This window comes from Nestor notabilis, unplaced genomic scaffold (assembly GCF_000696875.1).
Source record: "Nestor notabilis isolate BGI_N333 unplaced genomic scaffold, ASM69687v1 scaffold35019, whole genome shotgun sequence".
NCBI classification, from domain to species: Eukaryota; Metazoa; Chordata; class Aves; order Psittaciformes; family Psittacidae; genus Nestor; species Nestor notabilis.
Genome location: NW_009944723.1, coordinates 581 through 25,304, shown reverse-complemented (window position 1 = coordinate 25,304; position 24,724 = coordinate 581). Strand labels below are relative to the sequence as shown.

Genomic DNA, 24,724 nt, shown 5'->3' with positions numbered 1-24,724 from the left:
GAGCCCGCACTGCCCCTGATAGGAAGAAGGAGACAAGCCAAGTGGACATCAAAATAGTTTTATACAGATTATTGGATCTCAGTATACAGGTAAAAAACAGAGGCTGAGGGCAGAGCCAGGCCTCGCTCCCGCCGCCGGGAAAAGGCGATTCAAGTCCCTTAAAAACGGACATTTGAAGGCACAGTGCATGGACCGACACGCTCCAGGGACAAGCGCCCGCGGGGGACCGGCTCGGACAGATGGACGGACAGACAGCGAGGGGAGGCTGCTCCTGCCCTCCCCAAACTGGCGACAAACAGCCCCCGTGTTCCTGCTGCGGCCCCGAGCACGGAGCGAGAGCCAGACCCCCCCAGTCCTGCTGTGTAAAGGCTCATGTGTTGGCAAAACATCTCAAACCCACTCAGAACCACACACCTACTGCAAGCTAATGGCAAAAACCACTCTCAGAGGGAAAGGGCCACTTCTAAGGAGGGTTATTGCTAGTGGGACAAAGCAAGGCCAGCTCAGTCCAGCACCTGCTGCCAGAGCAAACAAAACCCAAACAGAGCCCTAAGGGCCATTTGCAAACTTAAGTTGAATATAAAACCCAGCTGTGTCTCTTGTTAAAGCCCTCAGAAGCAGGAGAAGTTCAGAGGTGAGGCAGAGCTAACACTATTGAGTGCTGGTGTGCTGCAGCCCATCACACATGGGAAAGGGTCATGGCCTAAAGCACAGCCCTGCTCAGCACCATGAGCTGGGAGCAGGCAGAGGGATGTTCATGGCTCAAGAGCAGCTCGTTCACACCACAGCAATGCAGGACAGGAGCACAAGGAATGCTCAGCCTCCTCTCCCTGCACCCAAGCCCCATCTAAAGACACATTTCTTGCAATAGAATTCACTGTGGAAGGGGGAAGGTCTCCAGGTGGGTAAGGGTTATCTTTGTCCCTCCAGCTGGCTGCATAAAATCAGTTGGGACTATGAGCATGAGCACGTGCCTCTGGAAGGACACCTACCACCTACCGGGGTGAGGAACTGCTCCCTCCCCAGGTGACAGGGCCCAGCAGCCTTCAACGGGGAACCCACTGCCCTGTTTCCATAGAGAAGACCAGGTCAGAGCCCTGCAGAACACCCCTCAATACACACCATGTGTAGGATTCACTAGTCTATCTCCCCAGGTTGCTGGAGAACAGATCAGCTCAGGGCAAAGTAGATGCCCAAGAGATCGCTGTGCCAGGCTCCTGCACCCTGGAGTTCGAGTAGGGCAAAGATTAAAAAAGAACATGAGCAGCAAGACTAAGTGCCTATTCTAAGCCCAACCTTCTGTCCAGAAAGCACAGGAACATCAGAGATGCATAAAGGCTTTGGAAATCAAACGGTTCAGCATTCTTCCCTTCTGACCATCACTTCTATTTCCCCCAGACCCCCCATGCCTGGGGGATGCACAGTGCAGCTCCCCTTTCCTGCCAAGTGCTACAAAACAGGACGTGCCTGCTTTTCCCTTCCCCTTCAGGACAGCCTTTCAGCCCTTCCTCACACCTTGCATCCAGACCCCACAGCAGCAGACACACAAGCAGGTGGAGCTCTTGCTACATACTTCAGGGCACAACAGAGCCAAGCCAGCAGGCTAAGTGACACCTACCATGACCAGAGCTTGATGAGAGGGTGTTGCCAAAGTGCTCTGATCACTAAATGGTATTAGGTTCAGCTTTTCTTCAAAATTTAGGACTGAAATTGGGCCATGGATACTCCCATGACCTCTCCCTGCTGCTCCAATAATGTTCAATACAAAGCAGTGGTCACATTTCACTGTTTCCTCCTGAACAGTGGTAGACTTGAGCAAGACTGCTCAGGTGGAGTCAGTAACTGATTGCTTTTCTGACAGTATCCAACACCACTAGTTTATCCATCTGTTTAGAACAACCTCCAGTTGCTCTTTCACACACTGTGCTGTTGCAATGCTAACTTGAAACCAAAGGCCAAGTCTACAACAGAAATGAAAAGCAATCAGAGGTGATGGGGATAAAGCTTCTTTCTTCCCCAGAAGTCAGGAAGAGCAGTACCACAGAGCTGGCAAGCAACTGAACTTTGTCAGGGCCCACTGATGCTCTGACATTCGCTCCTTTCTCCAGCTCACATCAAGAACGGATGTCATCTCCCCCAGGTTTCACTGCTGATCATAGTAGGCCACAGCATCTCCTCGTGGGGAGAAGCTCCAACGGGGCAGCTAAGAACCAAGGGATGGTTCCTCTGGTGGGGGGGGAGGTCTTTTTCCAAGGGCTGCGCTGCAGAACGTGGAGTCAAGTGAAGGATAGGGCTTCCCCCAAGTACAGTGAGGAAAACATGGAATCAAAACAGGTAGAGAAACTGCTTTGGAGTGTTGTAACTATGACTCCCTGCAGGTCTCAAGGCACTTCCCCACCATCTGCTTGCTGTGTTGAGATGCTGGGGAAGTGCTAGGAACTCTGCTGGCCACCCTGTTAAGTTGCCTTTCAAACAACCTCACGTGAACCTCCAGATCTTGATCCAAAAACGTAACAAGCAGTGTCCTTAGCCTGAAACCAGCCCTCAACACCCACTAATTTGCATGTACATAGGAACAGAGCAAATAGAGGGGAGCTGGGAGCAGCCACCCACACCTCTGGAGGACACATCCTGCAAGCTAATGTTTCAAAACTGAACCACAGGGATCGGCCCTCGCCACCGGGTCTGGTCCATTGGAACCTCCCTCCCTGCCCGAGGGGTGTCAGTGTTTGCTGGAGTACAGTGTTTCTTCTTCAGTGTCTGTTTCATCCTGGAATTCGTGGCTCAGGAGGGACTTCTTTGAGCCCGTGGACATCATGCGGATTTCGTCCTCGTAATCGTCGTGGTGCTGCCGGAGGCGGTGGAAACCATCCTTGTGTCTATTGGATTTAATGGAGCAGACACACCAGATGATACAGGCAGTGAGGACCAGAGCAGACATACTTGCACCTGCCAGAGAGAAAACATCAAAGTTAATGGCATGTTCCCTCACCCCAGAGACTCCAGAGTTTGCCACCATCTCTCTTCCCTTCCTCAATCACAGCTACACTCCTCGCTTCGCTGTGACCCTGCTCCTTCCTCCTAGGCCACAGCAGATACACCATGCGAGAGAGGTGCTTCCAGAGCAGGACTGCACTAGCTTTATTTTCTGTGCTCACAGTCCAGGATAGCACCACTGCTCTCTGCAGGCCACTGGGCACAAACTCTTGCCTCCCGGCAGCTGCCACCTTGACAAAATGAGTAAGTAGAAATCTTGTAATGCTTCCCTGGTGCCACAGCACCTTGAGGAAGGATCAAGATCTCCCAGCTCCACACACAACCAGGTTTTCCCCATTCCAGGCATGTCAAAGTCCATTCTAGACCCTTCAGACCCCTGCGACATCCTCTTTCTCCCTCCCTCTCCTCTGCTAGCTCAGCATCACCAGATCCAGAGTTTGTTGGACCAGTTTGCAAGGACAAGCACGTATTCAGAAGGGAAAGCAGGAGATGGCTTCTGTCTTCAGGCGACTTTTCCAGTTCAGTGAAAGGTCATTGTCAACATGAACCAGTTTAGAAAGCAAAGCTCAAAGCTTTGATCAGTTGTGTCACATTACCTGCAACAGTTACAACCAGCTCCCTTGGCAGACCAAATATCCTGTTTTCTGTGTCAAATACAATCAACACGGAGCTGGGTGCATCGTGACGGACAAAGACCTGCAGAAAGATACAAGAGCTCTGAGTGTCTCAAAGAGTGCACCTCTCTTGGGTGTCAAGATGAAAGAGATACTTGGCATCCACCCAGTCCTGCCCTGGCCAGCAAAGACAAGTGCAATGGGAAGAAAAGCCACTGCCTGAAACAACCCTGCTGTGCTGGGAAATTCTTCTCCATTCACTACATCAAAGCAGAAAGCAGCTACCTGGGCACACAACCAGCAGCTAAACACAGCCAAAGCAGATCCCAAACAGGGAGGCCTTGACATGACAGGGAGCAAGGGGAAAATCTCCAATACAGACATTCACATACCTTGACATGTTTCTGCTGGTACCCTTCAGCTACTGCACTGATGCTGTGCAAACCTGGAGCCAACAGCACATGGAAATAGCCACCTTCTTTAGTAAAGACCCTCAAACCTTCATTAAGAACAATGACAGCTTTAGAAATTGCCTTGCCACTCTTGTCTTGGACAAAGCCATGGACTCCCTTATGGACCTGAAATAAAGCATTTCAAACACTTCACATTCAGATCCACATATGTGGCACATTTGTAACTAAAACCTGTAACTAACCTTCCCCTCAAAACACAGCCCATTCTCCATCCCTGACCCCCAGAACAAATAAAAGTGCACAGCACTGCAAGGGCTGCTCTGCCCACTGTGAGGCAACACAGCACAGATGGTTAACTCTCAGGTCAACATATATTCAGGTCACTTGCTGCCTCTGTTCAATTCATTCCTCACACAGTCTATATTATGACTGTCTGTAACCACCCAGCACTAACAACGCCACAAAGACCCTCCATCCTGTTCTCTTCCTCCTCACCCAGCCCGCTACCTTCACTCCTTGCCAGAATTTGCTCCCCAGCTGTGGCTCACCTCCACCAGCATGCTAAGGAGAGACTTCCTGTGCTCTGCCCACAGGCTGGGAAGCTGTCCTGCACTCGGGAAGTAGCAGCAGCTGGTATAAACAGTGATCTCAGGACAGTGACCAAACGTGACGCTGAAATCCTGCAAAAGCCAAAACCACAGTTACAAAAGAGGTGGTATTCAAAAAGCTTTGCAGAGCACAGCTGGCGGTGGGGCACTTTTTGCTCACACATCAGAGCAAATGCACTTTTTAATGCTTGTTTAGCAGAGATAGGAAGCCTCGTGCCGTGATGAAGTACCTTCATACTCCCCAAGTGACTGTGCCATTCAGAGCCACGGATCACACCACCAGGAATATTCTCATCTGTGAGAGCAACAACACAGCTGTCAGACAGAGTCCAGCACATGCTGATGGAGGGGTTAAAGGATTCAACCAAACGTACCTGACTTATTGGGACAGCCTGGCTGGCCCAAATGCATCAGTGGATGGTTGCTTGCATACACAGATGCCAAATGCTTCAGTGTTTCTTTGTTCTTCACTACAAAGAAAGAAGTCAGACTTTGAGAGTGCAGCTCCCGTTCACTGTGGGGCAGATTCCCATTCTAACCCCATGATCCTATATTAATCAGAAACACGTTGTTTCAGAGCCATTCCAGATTTTCTCTGACACTGAGGGTGGTATCGAAAGCAGATTTCATAGTGGCTTTAGCAGAAAGGTTGAACTAGAACAGAAATAGTAAGTGTTCTGCCCCCCTGCTGAATCCTGTGAGGTTTTATAACTTTCCTTAGCAGACTGTCAACCCCACACACAAAGGACTGGACACAGAAGGAGGCTACAGAACACCACCAGCACTAAAAGCTCTTACACCATGCAGTCACATGAACTTCTGCAGAGAGAGGCATGCAAGGCCCTGGAGGAGTTCATCATACCTGTTTGTGATGGGTTGTCATATGGGTAAGTGACAAGCAGAGATCCTCCATCTAGTGCAACAGAGAGGCTGAAATCCTGCTTCAATATCAAGTTCTCCACGATGGCCTTGGTCTCAGGCTCTCGTGTGTCCAAGTTTTGGGAATAATTGCCTATAAATCAGAACAACAAATAGAAAAGCAAATTTACAACAGTTTCCTCTGCTGTTTGAAAGGCCAGAAGAACATTCTTTCTTTATGCCTGTAATTAAGTTTGCTGCACGTATTATGCAGCAGATGCACCTGACAGGTCAAGTAAAGCACCTAGTCCACTCTACCCACGGGGAGAACTCATCTGCAAAGCTAAACAGATGTGACACATCACTATTTCATGTGTGTTTGCTCTCAATGTCACCAACGACATGAAAGCATTTGGGATAACTGCAGCCAACCTCACCAGAAAGAACACTTTGCCCCCAGAAAGGGTGGGCATAGCACTGATACAGGGCTATGGATACAGCAGACAGTTACTGAAACCAGAAAAACATAGAAAATAAAAGGAGACTTTCTGGGGTGCATGAGCAGAGGCCACTTTTCAGAAATCAGGGATTGAAAGAAATCTGTTAACACGAAAAATACATCAGGTGTTGTCCAACCTCTGGACTATTCCTAAAGAGCTCTGCTCTACCTTTTCTTTGCAAATAAGAAGCTGCAAATTACCACCTGTAAGGGGGACCAAAGCTTCGCAGAAGCTCTGCTGCCTGGGCTCCAGGGCAGGAGTACTGCTTTCTGTAACCAAACCACTACACCCAACCCTAGAGCAGCCACAAAGAGCCTTCTGCAGCAGCCTGCACTACTACAGGGGCACCACACATCTCTGTGCTTCAGTTTGCTTTACTTGTGAAGTCTGTGTCCAGATCTCTGCCACGAGCATTAGCGTGGCCTGTCTTCGAGGTGCAGCCTCTCTCCTGGGCTATCTCACGTCCATCTGGATTCAGGGAAGGCACAATCACAATCCGTGTTCGGTCAATCAGCTGAACAAAAAGAAGGAAGTACATAAGTGCAATTAGTAGGGTTCATTTGCCTGGATCTCATCCTAGGAATTGCAGTGAGAGGTTCCCGCTCGCCCCGAGGATCTCATAACACCTCCCCCTTTACACATAGGATCACTGCAAGTCAGTGTTAACAAGGCAAGTCACTCTCAGTGAGCAGTCTTCTCAGGATATAGCTGGAAGACTCCAAGATGTTCCCTTGCATTGATTCCTCACCTTTGTAACAGCAGTGTTCTTCTTGTAATTCATGCAAAGGAATTCTGCCAGTGACAGCAGCAGCTCTGTACCAACAGGAGCATTTCCATGAATACCAGCAACAAAGCGGATCTTTGGCTCCTCAGGCTCGGACTGGTTGGGCTTGTTGGAGATTTCAAGGGACCAGATCTGACGAAACTCAATGCTCTGACCCAAACTGCCAAGAGATGAAAAGCAGAACGTGAGCTCAGAGAGCTGCACCCCTGGCACAGGGAGGAAATGCTGCCAGCCTCCAACAGGAGGCTGCAAAGACAAGTGTCAGACAAAACACAGCCACATCCCAAGAGCAGATTTGCAGCAACACTGAGCAGAATTCATTATGAACACCAGTTTGAACACAAGCATCTGTGGAAATATGTATCCAGGTCCAGATGCACAGGACACCAAATGCTCTGTATAACTCTATATAGCTTAGGACAATAAATGTGTAACTGCTAAATGCCTCTGTGCTTCCATTTGCTTTGTTTGTGGGGTTTTTTTCTTCCTTCAAAGCAAGATACATCTGGACATTAACCTAATTTATACAGCAGAGGACAAAAGCAGGCCTATTTCCAGTAATGCAGAACTTGTTGCTACAGTCATGCCATTAAGTTAGCAAATGGAATGCAAGCAAAGCAGGGAACACAGCTCGGGCTGATGCAACTGGAAGGACAATAGAGGCTACAGATGAGAAAAGCAGCTTTGGCACCAGTTGGGACAGCACATGAGCACGTTGTGCCTGGTAACAACAAGCAAATGAGGTGCTGGGACAAAGAGATTTGTGCTTTGTAAAGCTGACAGAGGGCAAGCGCTACAGGTCACAAAGAATAGGAGAGGACTGCAGCAGCTGCTCTCCTGCAGGAAGGAAGAGAGCTTGGCTCAAGGCAAGCTAACTCAAACAGATCTTGCACTGCTCAATCAAAAACTGAAGGCAGACAATCAAAAAGGCCATCCGAGATCTGCAAGTCAAACTGATCACTTTTTCTGGAGACTCTTTAGCAGGGTGGATCTCAGAAAGGATTTGGAAAACAGAGGAAATAAAGAGCATGGAACAGGGATATTTTGCAGACACTTGGGATACCAATGCTGGAATATCACCAGTCCCAGGCACTCCTGGGGAACTGACAGCACCCCAGGTTTAAGGCAGTAAAACATGTCTCTGGAAAAAGCACACGGATGCATCTGCAAGTCCCAACAGCCACTGCTCTGCCACCAAGCCCTTACACACGGGGCTCCCTCAAACCACAGGGAAGGGGAGGGATGAGCTCCCCGTCTCTGCACTGTGCTCATGGCTCATCGTTTCATTACTTCCCTACCACAGGCTGCTGCTCGGGGAAGAGCTGAGCAGTTCTGCTGTGAGTTGTCACCTGGTGAGATTTGTGATGTGTGGGTAGTTCAGGTAGAGGCCTCGGAGGAACTCGGAGAGGTCCTTGTAAGTGCGGTATCGGTAGGGAGCGACATTCCCTGATGAGGTGAGCAGGAGGCGCTCCAGGCCGTTCTCAGCAGAGAGATCTTTGATCAGGGTCTCAAACTCCTTCTCATTGGGGTCACTGGTGTCTGGGGTGTTCAAGACTGGCACCTTCCCCTCCTCCACTTTGATGTCTGTCCGTGAAAGAGTGAAGTTGACCTGAACGCCACCTCTGCTGCCAACTTCCACCGTCTTAGTGACTGGATCATACCTGCCCAGGGAAGAGAAGGCACAAAGAAACATCAGGCATTTGAGACCTCACCCAACAAACCATCCCCCTTCCTGAATAGACACTTACATGAGACTGCTACTGCTCCCAGCCAAAAGGGAGACATGTGAAAATGAAGGGCAAGAACACTTCAAAGGGACATGGGAATGGCAGGAGGACAGAGAGCAGCTCAGGGCTCAACATGGCGCTGGGCTGCTTTTGGCTCAGGTGTTGCAGGGTTACGTGGCAGACTGGCAGCACAACAAGTCAGGCTGCTTCAACACAGAGGTTTTGGCAGCAGTTGGAAGTGATGAAGTCATTTCTGTGGGCAGCTGCCAGCAAGAGAATTTCCCCTAAAGGCATTAAGTTATCAACTCCTTCCCTACATCACCTCCTAACAAGGGACGGTTTGGACTGCATACCAGTGCCAGTGAGCAGTCTTTGACATCCAGCTAGCATCACATTGCTAAGTCTGCACAGGCCAGAGGGCAGAAAAAACCACCCATGTCTACATCTGCTGTAGGGCAGAGGTGATGGGACTCCTCCTGACTGGGAAGTCAGTTGTGATGCTGTTTGCTCACCCTCTGGCAGATGCTGTGATTTTGTACGTCCCCTGGACCAAGAGGCGCCAGTAGTCTCCATCCTTGTAGGTGGTCACTGGGTGGTTGATGTCAGCGACGCTGATGGTGGCGTTCAGGATGCCCCTTCCATCCACAGCATCCAGCACAAAGCCCCGGACGCCGCGGTGAACCTGCACACAGCCCCAGAGCCCTGCTGAGTGCCAGCCCTCGCTCTGCCCCCACCCCTCACATCCCTATGGGAGCACTGACACCCAGATCCCACCACCTCCCAGCTCAGGAGGTTCAGCATTCCCAGAGACATGTTCCAAAAGGGTTCAGGTTCAACTTGCCAGCAGCTGGCGTGGACAACTATCACCTGGCTTGGTGATAGTTGGCTTGGTTTGGCTCAGGGTGCCACCATAGCACTCCCTGCTCCACACCTTTGTTTGTATGCTCTGGGTGTGCAGCACTACCACCAGCCCCAACCCAGATGGGAATAGCACATAAGGGCCACTCCAGCCTAGGGAAAGCCAAGGCAGTGCTAAATAAAAAGCCCACACTGTCATCACCTGGCTGCTACATGGATTTTTTGTGTGTTGAGAAGGAGAGAAGAGGAGTTGAGATATGTTCTGATGAGGATGATTTCTGTGGAGCAGGTACCCGGTGTGGCCAGGAAGCAGCACTCACTTCAGCCCACACATCAGTGCATTCATTCTGGCACGTCTAATGCAAAGCCCAGAGGCAGCTCCCACAAGTGCTTGAGGTCAAAGTGTCTCTCACCTGCTTCATGAACTGGAGGAGGGATCGGCGGTTCTGCTCCCAGTACTTGGGCAGCTCCTCAGCTTTTGGGTACTTCATACAGCCCAACTCAATGGTCACTTCAAAGCAGTTTGTATGTAAGTAATTCCAGTCTTGCATCCCACCTACAACAGGAATGTGAAAAAGGTTTTGACAAGGTCTCCTGAAGGCAACTGTACCGCAGCTCTAGACAAAAACGTGTATCAGATAGCAGAGAAAGATAAACTACAGCACACATTTTACAGTTGAAGAGAGAAGGCTTTTACACAGGGTAAGATTTAAGCTTCAAAGGGAAACCAGACCAGCAGACAAATAACCATCCTTCTTGTAAATACCTTTCATGCTAATATATGGCTGTAAAATTTTATTAAACCATTTTGCTAATAACCAGAAAAACTACACTATAAATTCCTTCCCCCAGGAAGAGGTTATAAAAGAAACCCAAGTTCCAGTCATCTGGGCTGACCAATGCAGAGTTTAGTGCTTTGATCAGACTGAAATCTTTAAGCTGCACATGAATTAACTTGGGGACAAACAGCGTAAGTGATTTAAGGTCTACTTTACCTGGAACGTTGTACCACTGAGCCCCGTTAGTGATGCCATGTGGGAAGTACTCAGTGGGGTACATATCCTTACAAGGGCTTCCCTGGTACATCTTTGCATTTTCCTATAAAACAAGATGCAACATGTGAAGCCAAGTCTGCTCTCCACAGGCACCGGCACTTCTGTCCTGACATGAGTCACACACTTGGGGTTACAAAGCACAGAGGATCCTGTAGACGTGTTTGTGTGGCTGCAGTCTGTGCTGCAGCCCCAACCCCAACCCCTCCTTGCCCTCCTCCCAGCCCATATACAGCATTTTCTACCACCCTTCAGTGTGTCAGCCCCCGTGCCCCAGGAGTTATCCCAGCAGGATGTGCCCGTCTTCCTGTTATAGCTTTACCTTGGAGTAGGAAAGTGCCAACTGCTGAAACACAGCATCGTCTGGGGATTTACTGTATATGGCTATTCCTTGCTCATCATCATCAAAGGGGTAATTAACCACCAGAGAACCTGCAGGGGAAACAAGCTTTGACTCATACTTGCACACTTTCCAAGTGATCCCTCAGCCTAACAGGGGAAATTTTACCTTTTCTCCAACCAGTACCAATGTTCTGCTTCTCAAGACTTGGCATTAAACAAAGCATTAAACCCGGTGGATAGAAGAGACAACAAAAGCACAGGAAGAGAAAAGATCACACCCAATTGGGAAAGTGAACCCAAGCCACGACACATCAAAGGTTTGGCTCTTATAAGGTTGTGCTCATCACTCCTCTATGTAATAATCGCTTTCAGAAGAGGGAAAGCAAGGGGAGGGATTTCCCAGAACATGCACAGTGCCCTTGGCCCAACTGCTGTAGTTTTTCAGCCTTCTGGAGCTAATTGCAAGCACTGACAGATTATAACACCTTTGGCTTGCTGAAGCTTTCCCCAAGCAAGTTGTACTAATAGCACTGTGGAAGCCCAGACACCACCACTGCTGGAGAGCTGCCAGCTCCCTCATACCCACACACGGTACTGCTGCACGACAGAATTCAACATCCTAGCACAAAGCAGCCACCTGAACGTTACCACAGCTACAAGCCAGCAGACAAACCGTCTAGGGAATAAGCTGTAATACAGAGATTTAATTTACATCACTCCAAAAAGATAATTAAATTACAGCAAATGTCATAGTTCTGCCATGCGACTCACGGCAGGGAACCCTCAGGATTACATCTTGTTCCCTTCACTCTATAACTGTTTCGAAGCCTTTAACAGCCACGGCACTGTATCACATTCCCAGAACCAGCTGCTGAGCAACCACTCAGGAGAGCATCCATCCCCATCTCCCCGTGAGCAGCATGCAACCACTGACTCCAGAGAAGTGGTTGGAATCCTCCCAGCAGCCTCTTCAACTCCTTACAAACATGCTGGGGAACATGGTTTTCCCCCTCCCTTTCCAGCTTCTGAGCCACCTTCCAGAAGCACAAAAGGGTTCATTTACTCTCCATGTAAGCCCTTTGCAAATGGCCTTATTCCTATTGCAGGAACCTGGGTGCCTTCACTGCTGCCATTTCACAGCAAGGCCAAGGGCAGAGAGCTCTCTGCAAGAGCTCCTCAGTTCACACCTAGACCACTGTGGAGATATCCCTGCAAACTCCCATCCCATGCACCTCAGCAGAGAGGAAGGAGCTCGGTTTGGCTGCCGTTACCTCCGTGCAGGTTTGCTGAGAGCACAAATGGGTAAGTCTTTAACCAGGTCATGACAGCGAGAGTTTCTGGCTGGGGAGGGTCTGTCACATGGACAAACTGATCTGGGAAGTTCCGGTTCAGGTCGTAGTTGTTGCTGTTGTTTCTGCCAACGGTGCCTCCCCTGTCTCCTGAAAATGAAACACAAGTTCAAGCTTGCACCCTATGCAAGTTCTCACTTCACTGCAAAGGCTTCATCCTCTTACTACGGAGCTTACACCAAGGAATGAATGGAAGACAGCAGAGAACACAACAGTGCTGGCTTCTTGCACTCCAGAACGAGGGGACGCCCATGTTCTCCTTCAGCAGGAGGCCTGCTCTTCACAGAGAGGTGTCTGGGGGCCCTCTGTGGGTGTTTGCACAGGCTTCCAGTGCCTCTCAGACCACAGGGAGAAGAAAGGTAGCGAACCATGAACAGTGCCAGAGCCGGGCGTCATGACCACAGAAACCTCAGAGCTCACCTCCTCAAACCAGCTGGACAAGTTCTTTGCTAAACCCAAGCAGAGCTCTGCCTCCAGAAAAATCACTCTGGACACACAGACTTTGTTCTGCCAATCTGCAAGAGCCACAAAGTTTTAAGGACCTCCCCGTAGGATGTTTTTGCCAACTTCAACATCATGATAGAAGTCTCTATTATCCTTGGACAAGTGCTCTGCAGACAGCCTGGCTCCCACATCACATGTTAGTAAGAGCATGGACCAAAGCACAGCAAGTGAGAGCTGTGTCAAAGGAATGTCTTTTTACTTTAAACGAGGCTTGGGATAGCCACAAACCATAAGGGGACCCAAACAGGGGCAGCATATAGCAGTGCTGAAGTGTAAGAGCTCTCTCCCACAGCTTCAAGCATCAGTCGACTGCCCACATCCTGCAGTGTGGGATCCAGCCTCTCATCCATACATGTACCACAACCCTTCCCAGCCTCCTTGTGCAGACAGCACTTTCTCCAGCCAGACTTCCAGGCTTCTCAGAGGTACCATGAGCCCAAAGGTTTGTTCTCGGAGCTAGAAACCCGTTTCAGCACAGGCAGCAATACCTTCCTGGGACTTCTCATAGCCATCAGGGTTCATAGATGGCATGATGTGGATCCGTGTGTTCTGGACCAAATCTGTCACTTCAGGATCTGTGCCAAAGTTCTTGCAGAGGTACTCGATGAGGTTCAGGAGAAGCTCTCGCCCCACAACTTCATTCCCATGCATGTTCCCGATGTACTTGAACTCCGGCTCACCTGCAGACACATGGCCATAAAAGACAATTATAACCATTACATAAAAGCTTGGAGACATCTCACCACCCTTTCTGCAGGTCATCAACCTATATACCCTTCTGCTCCCACAGCACCAAAAGGTCAAACACTGTTTCAGGAAAACCCCTTGGTCCTTCTGTCCCCAGAGCTCCACAACCAGTGCAGATGTGCCCTGCAATGCTCTTTAACACACTAGTGGCACCCACTGCACCTGATCTCTTTAGACAGGATACTGCACGGAGCAGCTCAGTCTCTCTTCAGGCAGGCGCCAGCTCTACACTCCTTTTTGCTCTGCTCACAGTCTCCCATTGCAAAGGGTCTGTCACCTGCATTTGTGCCTCGCTGAGAAGGGTTTTCCATGTTTTACCTGCTTCATGGACACCAGGGTTGTCAGAGATCTCCATTACATAGAGCTCGCGCAGCTCCACTGACTTGCCCACGGAGTAGAGGTGGGTTATTTTGGGGTACTCGTTGGCGTAGCGCCGCAGGAAGATCTCCATGTCTGAGAAGTGATGGTGGCGGAAGTCCATGGGTTGGATGGGTTGATGGAGAGAGGTTGGGCTCGGGGCCTCTGCCTGCACAGGGGTGGGGGTGATGGTAGAGGCAGGAGCAGATGTTGCTGTCAACTGTGTGACATTAAGTGATGGTGGTATTACAGTTGGCTGCAAAGAGAAATCCACTTCTGTTGCTGCTCCCTCCTTAACCTCGATGCTCTCCCTGGTCACTGGTGTGTAGCTGTGAAGTAAACAGCTGGCTTCAGCAAGGAGGCTCTCCAGAACCTCCCTGCTCCAAGCCAAAGCCCTCTGCAGCCTCTCCACCACTCAAGCCTACTCTTCCCAGCCTCAACCCACTGGGATGGACTACGCAAGAGATTCGCCAGAGAACAAGCCAACAGGACTCATCCCACTGCTACCAGACCCAGCCACGCTGCTGTCCTTGCTGTGTCACAGAGGCAGAAGTTCCTGTTTACAGACTCACCAGGAAAGAAGCCACAGGCTATCACAGAGCTGGCCTAGGGACAAGCTACACCTTCACACCCAGACTTGAGACAACACAAACTCTTACTGGGGTGACCCTACTCCACTTTTTCTTCTTGCCCAAGAAGTTAGATGCAGGTTGACACAAGCAATCAAACAAAGGTGACAGAAACGCTGGGCATCCAACAGCACCTTGCTGCAGTGGGGCATGGGTTGAACAAACACAGCTGCAGCTCTGAGCTGGAGTGCTTCACTGGTCCTTCCAGCCAAGCCCCTTAAGTACACATCATACTTTGGGAGATGAAATCAAGCGAAGGAACACAAGCAGTTGGCAGAGTGGACACAGGCTGCTGCAGAGACCTTACCCCATCACAACTGCGGTCACGTTGTAGGTCCCAGGCACAAGCAGCCGGTGGTAATCACCAAATCTGCCCGCAGTGATGTTGTGAGCGATACCAGCAACAACGATGGTCGCGTTCTCCAGGCCAGCTCCAGTGACTGCATCCCTGACAAAGCCTTTCACACCAATGTGGACCTGAGGAAAACAATGCAAGAGCCTGGCTGAAGCCAGGCAACACCAGGGGAACCACATCCCCAGCCAGCGATCCCCACCCTGCCCTTCCCCAACCACGGCAGAGGACACCCAAGGAAACTGGGTGGGCAGCAAGATCTCAGAACTGATCCTCCCTAACAAATCCTCTAATTCATCAACACAACAACATGAACATAGCAGGGTTACAGGCCATACCAAGGGACAAAACACAGCTCCTTTCCCAACCTAAACTGTTACCTTCTCAAACTCATCCATAGGTACCTGGAGATGGATGCAAGCCAAGGTCTCAGCAGCACTGGTGCTTTTGAACATCATCGGAGATCCATAGCATTGAGGCCATATAGGTACTCAGTGAGTACATTACTCAGCGAGGTCTGCGCTAACTTAACACTGCACCCCACAAGGCCCCTCTCAGGGGAGCTCTGCTGTTGTGGAGGATGTGGGAACTGTGGCAGAACCACAGAGACACGCAGCAGCTTTCTAGCCACCAACCTCTGCACAGCACCTGCAGTTGTGTTACCACACACAGCAAACCAAGCCACAAGAGCAACTGAACACAGTGCTCTCAGCCCACCACGGACACGCGGGTTTCCCAGCTGCTGCCCCAGCCCAGCCCACGCTACCTGCTCAATGAAGGCAAGGAGAGAGTCCCGGTTGTTCTCCCACTCCTGCTGGAGCTCAGAGGTCGGAGGATATTTGCAGCAGGACAGCTCCAACGTGATCTCAAAGCAGTTGGCCCACACATAGTTGTAATCCTGCATCCCACCTGAGAAAATGAGGAAGAGCTGTCCCAAAAGCAACGCACAGACATCCCGCCACAGCATGCACGTTCTTCCTTATCCTTCAGCCCCCTACAACATCTCACCATGATGCTGCCCTCACTTCAGAGTGAACAACCCCAATCAGATCATCATGACAGCCTGTGCTGGGGAAGAGTGAGCTCAGTTTCACCCAGTAACTGGCACACTGGGTCATTCCAGTCAGGCACAGAGAGCTCAAAGATGACAGACCCTTTAGTCTCACTGCTCTGTCAGCTGAATGCAGCAGCACAGCACTTGGGAATTCATATGGGTTCATGTTACTGTGAAGACATTTTCCAGATCCTACAAACCCAGTGTGCTAGGTCAGGCACACCAGAGTCTGAACATTACTGCCACTGAGTCCTTCCCTATGCATTGCAAGCTACCTTTAGACTCCTGGGGTCTTTCCAAAATGAGCTTCAGGCCTCTGATACAAAAGAACCCACCAGGCTATCAACCAGGGAGGTGGCAGCTCGAATCTGCATGCCCAAATCAGTTTCAAGGACCGTACAGCTGTCCTCCTACAAAACCTCTTAGCAAACCTCTAGACAAGGTGAGAGCAATGCCTCCCCTTCTCTAGTGCGCTTTTCCTCCCACTCCTTATCTGATGGTCTCCATCTACTTGGTGTTTAGAGCAGCCCTAGCAGAAAGCCTGACAAGGTCTGACATGGTGACAGTATGGAGTGAACTGCAGCAAGTGACCCTCAGGAAACTCTCTTCTTGATGTGGGAGGGCAGTGATGCCTCCCTCACTGCTGAGGACTCCTGTGACCGCCCCAGCACCCAGCTCCTGCTGGAAGAGAACAGGACTCAGACTTGTCCTCCTGAGAAACTCCAACTGGGAAACGTGCTCTTTTCCCCAAGACCTGCAGCCAAGTCACCAGCCTCCTCCCACATTTCCTCTCTAAGGCAGCAGTCTCGATCAGTTTAAGGATGTCACAGCACCTGGGGACAGCTTGCTAGCTTAGTGCTAAACCAGCCAAACCTCCATGGGCACCAGAAACCAGGAGTGCACAGAGCTGTTTCCCAGTATTAAGCTCATCTTGGTATTCTTGCCCTCCAGAGAAACCACAGGCACTGCTATGAATCAAAAAGGTCACCTTGTTCCAGCAAGTACCCTGACCCTACTTGCCCTCAGCCAGCAACCTGTTTCTCAAGCAAGAATGAATCATGCACCAGCAGGACTTGAGGTCCCCAGGTATCACCTCTCACGATCCAGAGCTCAGACTTCATGCTGCTGAGGACTGCAGATGTTCAACCCTCTGAACATTCATGGGAGCTTCCAAGAGCGAAAAGGACATTCCAAAACCACCACAAGTCTGTGAAACCGGTTTCAGAGTCACCCTGACAAATCCCACCACATGACTGTAGCCAGATGCCATGGCCACATGAGAAGATCATTCCCACCACTCAGACAGTTGTGTCAGCATGGAAAACACACCACACTAAGTTGTATGCACGCTGATGCTCTCTTCTGGGTTACACAGCCTTATTCAGTTACAATCCAGGCAGACTGATGTGCCATGGCCTTGTCCACCAGTTCCTAGATGGCTCCATCCCAACCTGCACAGCAGCAGCTGCAACCACTCAGCCCAGAGACCTCTATGGGACTAAACAACTCCCACCAGTGCCAGATGGACACAGGGGCCCAGGCAGTGGGTCTCTTCTAGAGGAGTTGAGGATGTCAAACTGGCTCTCAGAAGCCCATCTCATGGAACAGCCACACATGTGCTCTGCAGGAGGCAACGTAGGCTTTGGGAGGACAGAAAGCAGCAGCCAGCCTGCAGCTCATGTCATGGCACCAAGTCTGTAAGAAACTCCCATCCTTTGTTGTGCTCTGCCCAAAGTGCTACATTAGTGCTATGGTAACAAACCTCACTCACTTTGTCTGAGCAGTTTCCTCATCGTTCACAAGTGAGGGACCCTCAATGGTGTGGCCAATTAACTGGCCAGAATGGATCAATACCAAGATGCAAATGCACTACCTGGCATTTGCAGAGCCTGCATTAATGCACGGCCAGGAAAAGCCATCAGCAGCCTTTACCAAGCAGAGGAGGCTTTTAATAAATGTGGTGGCTGTGGGCATTCACTGTCCCAAAAGGTCAGGACCACTGCTCCGAATTCAGTAGTCCCACTGCACTTGGGTGAAGCAGAGTTGGACTGACAGCATGAAGCAGCATTTAGAACAGCCCCCTGTGTGGGATGGTACCACAACAAGGATGTCCCAGTTCCTCTCAATTCTTCTGGGAGCCTGATGCTAAGTGAACAGGAAGCTTTTACTGTGACAAATCCATTGTCACTTGCAGCCAGGAGAGCATTGCACAGGACAAGATCAAAACAAGGAGAGACTTTTGTGTCCAGCACAAGGGGCCCCAAAGTGTTTGAGGACTTTAAAACTCTCAAACTCAGTTCAAGACCTCAGAGGAACAAGACCTGCAAATCTGATGCTCAGTTCAGCTCCTGCTACCAGGCTCAGGGAAGTAATCCACTGTGGGCTGTCCTTGCCAGTGAACACCATGCAGAGTGGAACAATTTGCCAGCCCATAACCATCTGTTCCTAGCAGGATGCTAATGCATTTGAAAACATCCATACATGAACCAGAGCCATTATGAAGCATATTTAGTGCTTCATCTGCCATTCAAGCAAATTTAGGACAGATGCTCACCCATAATAGAGCAGCAACGGACTGAATTAGAGCTTGCTCCATCAATCTTGTTCAAAAGTAGTCCACTGCATGCTTGAAACTTTGGGTTGTATCCACTGCACATATCTGGCCTTCAAACAGCCCCGTTGCAGAGCAGGACAGTTATTTTTACAGCATATGGAATGACGTGGTTTTCCATATACCATCTGTCCTGAATATATAGAAGATCTGGAGGTGTGAAGAGAGACCTGTACACAGCCTGCCATTAGCACAGCACTAACTCAAGAGGCAGCACCCGAAAAGTACACCCAAGGCAGGGGACTGTCAGACAACAGCGCTTCCACTCCACCTACCTGCTTAGGTAATACCTGGGATAACTTGCTGGATTTCTTCCAGCATTTTTTAACCCCGGGGTGTCTTTTAGCCCACACTGCCTAAAGCTTCAGCCTCCCAGTGAAGCATCATTCTTATTCTGCAAGGAAAGCAAGCAGAAGTGAGTAGTTTACAGTCACAGCAAGTCAGTCCTGGCTGGCAAGTCAAGAAATGCTCAGAACAAACCTCTCTCCTGCCCTGATCCGCTCCTTGAGCACCAGGACCGCACTTTGGGCAAGGATCCCAGACCTCCTGCAGCACAAGTGCTGCAGAGCTCACACTGACAAGCATGCCCCTGCTCCCTGCCAAGCTCGAGCAGGCAGGGGAGCAGGAGAATGCAGCTCTCTAGAGTCAAGCTCGGGGAGCCAGATACCATAAATACACCACGTGCCAGGAGAAGCCTTCCAGGCCAGCCAGGGAGGGCTCTATTTTCAAACTGCACTTTGCAGAAAGCTCTCCAATTCCAGCTCTTGCTGGAGCAGGCATTAGGAGATAAGAGACCTGCAGCTAAGTTAAAACAGAGAAACGGTCCTGTCTGCTCTGCAGAGAGCGCAGATGGCACAAAGGAAGCCAGAGATGTGATTGAATACGTGGCACAAGTGCTTACTCTGTGGACAGAACTGATTGTCTCACAGCACGAGACCGGGGGAGCAGCAGTGGCAGCACCACACAGGCAGAGGAATGTGTTGGTCCATTAGTTCCCAACCATTAAAACTCAGAGGAGGTGAGGATGAGCCTCCAGCTCCAGCAGTTGCATCACAGCCCCGAGCAGCACAGCCCTGCAGCCTTCCTGGGGCTCTCCAAGGGGAGGGCAGAGTCTTCCCAAGAGCTGCCGTTCATGTTAGATGTGAAAAGAGACCTTTGAACCATCAAGCCAATGCTTGTCTCAAGAAGAAAAAGCTGCAGTAAGAATTTTATGGAAACACTCACAAACACATAAGGGCAGCCAACTGTGCACATCTCAGAAAGACACGGCTGAAAACTTCTACCAGAGCTCACACTGTGCAACCACCTTCTGCCACGCTCAGGAAACAGCCACCGCAGCAATGCCACGAGCACCCACTGCTCTCAGCTCTCATTTTAATTACTCTGATGCCACTAAAAGCTCTTTGGAAGCTCAGTGTGGCTTGTTACCACAGCTGAAACTACCTAGTAAGCACACACGTAACCTAAATCCACTTTCAACCCAAGAAGTGCCTTCTGGTAGAGACCAGAAACACCTCAAACACTTGTACACCAAACTAGCAAGGAAAATAACTTCTAGGAAGGGACTGCAAATAACACTAAGCCCTTCCAAGGCCGCCCACAAAACAGCCCATTGAATATTAAGCCGAATTCAGTTGCTGAACTGGGCTCTTTAAAAAGTAAAGGTAGGCATGTCTTTCCACAGTAAGACTTAAGCAGTTTCTTAACAGCTTTCCAAGCATCATCTGGACCAACACTTGCATGTGTTTTCTTGATTCAAACCAAGCATTTAGTAGTTAAAACCTCCAGAGGTTAAAAAGGAAGGAAGAGTAAGAGCATGTACAACAGAGATAGCCTCTAAAAACCATCTCAGTGGCAGACGTGCTTATCTATTGCAGCTGGAATGCAGAAGGCAAATTCAGCTGTCTGGCAGAGAGCCACCTTTTCTGTGCACACTTGACCTTACCAATTACTCCTATGGTTTGTTCTTGCCACCTCTGCTTGACACACACAAGAGGTTGTTTGAAACTCAAATGAAAGTTAATGGGGTCTGGCACCAGCATAAACCTGCACCGGTAACTCGGGAACAATGAATCCCGTGGCAGTTTGCTTTCCAGCTTGTTTGATTTCACATGATAAAACGTGGCAGGAAAATTTCCACCTGTGGAGACATTATGTTCTCATTTCTTTGTTTTTCCTGGCTTTACTTGGAGCCTGCATCCTCTCCCGGCACAACCTGATCTGGAGGTCACAAGTGTGTGTCCTGTGCTGCTCACAGAACCGTGCGCTCTGGTTATCTCCAGAGCTCGGCTCAGGGAGCTCCTGCAGGATACTGGGATTTCCCCAGCCTCATTCCACCACACATTTACATTCTGCAATCACTGGGAAAAGCCTCCTGGTCCCTGTGTGAGCCTCAGCAGTCCTTGGCACAGACCTGTGTGAATCAGATGACCCGGTGCAGCCACCATGGTGGTTTTGCTGCTTCTAGCACTGCATACACCTGACTCCCCTTCGCCTGCTCTTCATCCACTACTGAAAATAAATGTTAATCCCCAAAGGGACACAAAAAAATTCATACAACGTCAAATCACATGTGCACCAGCCTCTGGTATTGGTGCATTCACCTGTGGGTTACACTTTACATGAACTCTTCAGCCTGGGAGGTGCTCCAGGGGCTGCCACCACTCTCCAAAGCTGCATTTTCAACACCAACAAGATGTAAATTAGATTTCATAGAATCAGCTAGGATGGAAAAGACCTTCAAGATCATCAACTCCAACCTTACAGCTTCAGGGAGAGACCACACAGGCTCCTGTCTGTCACCTCAGCAACGCTCCATTCTGAGAGCTGGTGTCAGTGCACCCTCCCTAGAATCTGTGCCCATGAACCACCTGCAGCCATCGCGCTGAGCCCAAGACCGTGGCTTGTCACTGCAAAAGGGTTTATTTCTGCAGAGGTGGATGCTGGAGGCTTTTGGACATAATATAAACCACAGCGATGGTAGCACAAAGGAAACTGGTTTTCAGGTCACATTTTGCTGTTTCCTGTGAAAGTAGGCGAAACCTCTGCTCTGCTCGCTGGCAAGGCAGAGGCAGCCTGAAAGGCTCACACACAGTGCCACAGCCATTATCCAGACACCTCACATCCTAGTAGGAGGATGAAGGAGTCAATCCTGTAGTGAAAAATGCTGCTCAGGAGGGACAAGGGAACATTGGCCTAAAGCTCTGGAACCACCCACCCAACTTCACTACAAGGACAGAAAACCTTAGAGCTGCAGCTAACAAACCTCCTGACTGAGGTGCTGGCTGATAACAACTGCCACCAGCACAAGGCAGCACAGATCATCCAGGATATCCTGTTCCTTCATAAACAAATTCACCAGATTACACAAACCTCCCTCCTGCTGGACTTCTCACAGCAGCAGGGTGAACCTTGAGCCAGCAAACACCATGGCCAGTGTACTCGATTAGGGTGGAGGGAAGGAGACAGCTGCTACAGAAAGAGATAAAGCTGCATCTTATTTGAACACAACGTCTTATTTGACCACTGAAATCCTTAGGAATGATTCAACCACCGCTGAAATCAAGACTTCCTCTTCCAGCACAGAGGTGATGTGTTTCTGCCCAATAACAGATCCCTCCCCCTCCTTCCCAGGCAAGGTGGATGAAGGGTGAGCACAGGACTCAGCTCTGAAGCCTTGTTTTAGACAGACACAGTCTTACTAGACTTTGTTAAGCTGTAAGCTCTGAAGGACAAACAGAATTCCATGTCATTGCTTGCTCAGTGCTGCTGCCATCATCCCTCAGCCTGAGCAGGAGGCAAAGCAAAGCAGATTGGGCACAGCAAAGCAACACAGCTTCTTCAGATGATTTCTGCAAGGTTTTTGTGGTGGCCTCACCACAGGAGTTTCTGCAGTGTCTGGCGAGGCCGTGGTTGTACAACATCCGCTGAGGACCCGAGCAGTGGTGTTACTCCTAATGACACAGCCAAGATTTCTCTTCCCACCAGCCCACAAAGCCTTTTCCACCAGAGCCTCTCATCACATAGATTATCATTTAAATCCCATTTCCACCAAAACCAGCACACACAGAGCAGCCTGGCTAAGCCAGGCCAGTCACCTCCACACAAGCAGAGTGGTGGCACAGGGGGCAAACTGGCTGATACCAAGAGCTCTCCTAGAAGCCCCCAGAGGTTGAATTTCAGAGGCCTTCTAGATCCCACCCACAGCGATGGATGAGAACAGGCTGTGCAGGTTGTCACCCTCTGCACAGGTCTAACAGCAGCGCAGTCCACAGAAAGCTGTGCACCCCACCTCCAGAGCAGCAAGTGAGCTCAAACCACACATTTAAGTTTTACATAGTTTCACAGCAGGCTCTTCTATGATCATTTACAAAATTACAAGTTTGAAGGCTAAAAACACCTCCTCAAGGAATACTGGCATTGGTTTAATGCCTTTAGCAATGGTTTCCTCTTCCTTGTATCAAAGTTTAGAGACCTAACAACAATTCACTTGGCAAAAGAAGCCTCCTGTGTGCAGGATGACTCTCCAGCATCCAACAAGGTCAGGAAGAATCCTCCAGTTTGCTGTGATCTCTTCCCTACAAACAACTCCCAAGCTGTGATTCATCGAGCCCTTACTGCTGTGCCTGTGATGCCACCTCCCTTCGTTTCGAGCTGCTAGAACACATTCAAAGCTAAAAATACCACTTCCCCCACCATCCTTTTCTCTGTGATCATCACCACTGGTTTGGATGGCAGTTCTCAGTGGGAACAAGGAGCTATTTCTACGAGACACTCTGGTAGGTGACTTTGCAGAGTCAGAGTGACTTGTCAGCACATCTTACCTTCTACATCATACCACTGAGCACCATTTGTGATACCATCTTGGAAGGTGTCTGTCTCCTCGCCAGGGCAATTGGGTTTGCCAGTTCTCATTATGGGGTGATGTGATGCATAAGCTTTTGCCAAGTATCTGAAGACTTCATCATCAGCTGATTTACTGTAGACTCCTGTGGGCTTATGTGTGGGAGAGTCATCATAGGGATAGCTTGCGACCACTGAGCCACCATGAAGATTGCCAGAGAGCAGAAACCTGGGATTGGGAAGGAAAAGAGGAAAAAGTCATACTGGAACAATTTCAACAGGAAGCTGGCTACAGCTGCCCAGCCAGTTATTCTGCTGCCTTCCCACCCAAACCATGCTCTTGGGAGCCTCCACACTCTATTTGGGATCAACGAGGCAGAACATGCCCACTGGATGAGCTGCCCAGTGGAAGTGACACTCTGGAAGAGATCAGACCTTGCTCCATCAGCCCTGTGCAAGAACACCCACGGGGGTGCAGCTACACCAACGTTATGTTAACAGATACTCACACACGCTCTTCATCTTTCCACCACATACAGCACTGAGGGAAAAGAGCTCTCCTCTTCATTTGGGAAATGGGATTTAGTTTCTGAGCAGAGGTAACGTGACCAATACCTTTACCTTGCTTAAAATAGCTCACACGAATTGCATTACACCCACTATCTCTTTTTTAATCAAACACTTGTGTTTACCCACTCATTTTTCTAATGTTGGTTGTGTTAGTCCAATACAATCGTACTGGCATTAACTGGTGCTGCCAGGCAGAGGGAAGCACAAAGCCCCACGTTCTTCCTGCTTCACCCTGGCTTACAGGCCAGTCCCACCTGCAACACAACACCTAAAAAGCCTGAGATATTCTCAAACTGATACTAAGAATGTGCATGAGCTTCCCTAGTAACTCATTTTGAGTTGGACCAAATCTGGAGAGATTTCAGTGCAAACTGCTCCATCTGAGCTGTCCTAAAGGATCTCTGGGACAAGCCACTACTGGTGCAGCTCATGAAATCCCTTCAGAGCAATAACCCCCATGGGCACAGCATCCACCCAGCTTTAATAGTTTGTCCAAGGAAATTTTGTCCCTAAAACTGAGCAAACTTTATCCGACACCAAACGTCACGTGTATTGGTTGGATCCAACCAACAACCCTGAGGTGCATCGCAGCTGCCAGCCACCCCCTCTCCACTTCTTCCTCTAGGTCAGCTTTAGGAAGAGGGCCACAGTTTGTTTCAGTGTGCTGCATTCTGGCTTCCTCTGCACAGCTTCACACAGTTGGTTGCACTGACCTTAGTAGTTTGGACCTTCCACAGTTCTCTAAAGAATCCTAGAACGGTTTGTGTTGGAAGGGACCTTAAAGCTCAACGAGTTCCAGCCCCTGCCATGGGCAGGGACACCTTCCACTAGAGCAGGTTGCTGGGCTTCAAAGGCACCACCTCCCCTGCCCTGCTCTGAGCACAGCAGCTTCCCACTGTTCACCCCCTTGGAGGGCGAGAGCCTGAGGGTCAGCACAGGGTTCAAGGCTCAGTCCT

General features: G+C 49.9%; 1 protein-coding gene across 1 annotated transcript; it reads right to left on the bottom strand.

The window, feature by feature from the left end:
- Positions 1–2,246: 2,246 nt before the first annotated feature.
- On the bottom strand, positions 2,247–23,281 carry CPD (carboxypeptidase D). Its single transcript, XM_010022535.1, has 20 exons — positions 23,180–23,281; positions 15,458–15,600; positions 14,647–14,816; positions 13,672–14,039; positions 13,083–13,286; positions 12,025–12,189; positions 10,734–10,843; positions 10,355–10,457; positions 9,773–9,915; positions 9,014–9,183; positions 8,124–8,435; positions 6,739–6,934; positions 6,369–6,504; positions 5,495–5,644; positions 5,007–5,102; positions 4,863–4,927; positions 4,573–4,704; positions 4,004–4,189; positions 3,594–3,693; positions 2,247–2,949 (listed from the first exon to the last, which is right to left on the bottom strand). The coding sequence occupies exons 1-20, from the start codon at positions 23,268–23,270 to the stop codon at positions 2,723–2,725; spliced, it is 3,267 nt and encodes a 1,088-aa protein (XP_010020837.1). The 5' UTR covers positions 23,271–23,281; the 3' UTR covers positions 2,247–2,722.
- Positions 23,282–24,724: the final 1,443 nt, after the last annotated feature.

Bases quoted from the DNA above. Each gene is read 5' to 3' on its own strand.
- CPD (XM_010022535.1), bottom strand. From the start codon at position 23,270: ATGAGAACTGGCAAACCCAATTGCCCTGGCGAGGAGACAGACACCTTC. The intron at 12,190-13,082 runs GTGCTGAAACGG...CATTTTCAGGAG, and splicing joins CCAGGAAGGTATTGCTGCCT to ACAGGGGAGGCACCGTTGGC. The intron at 6,505-6,738 runs GTGAGGAATCAA...CTTTTTGTTCAG, and splicing joins AGAACACTGCTGTTACAAAG to CTGATTGACCGAACACGGAT.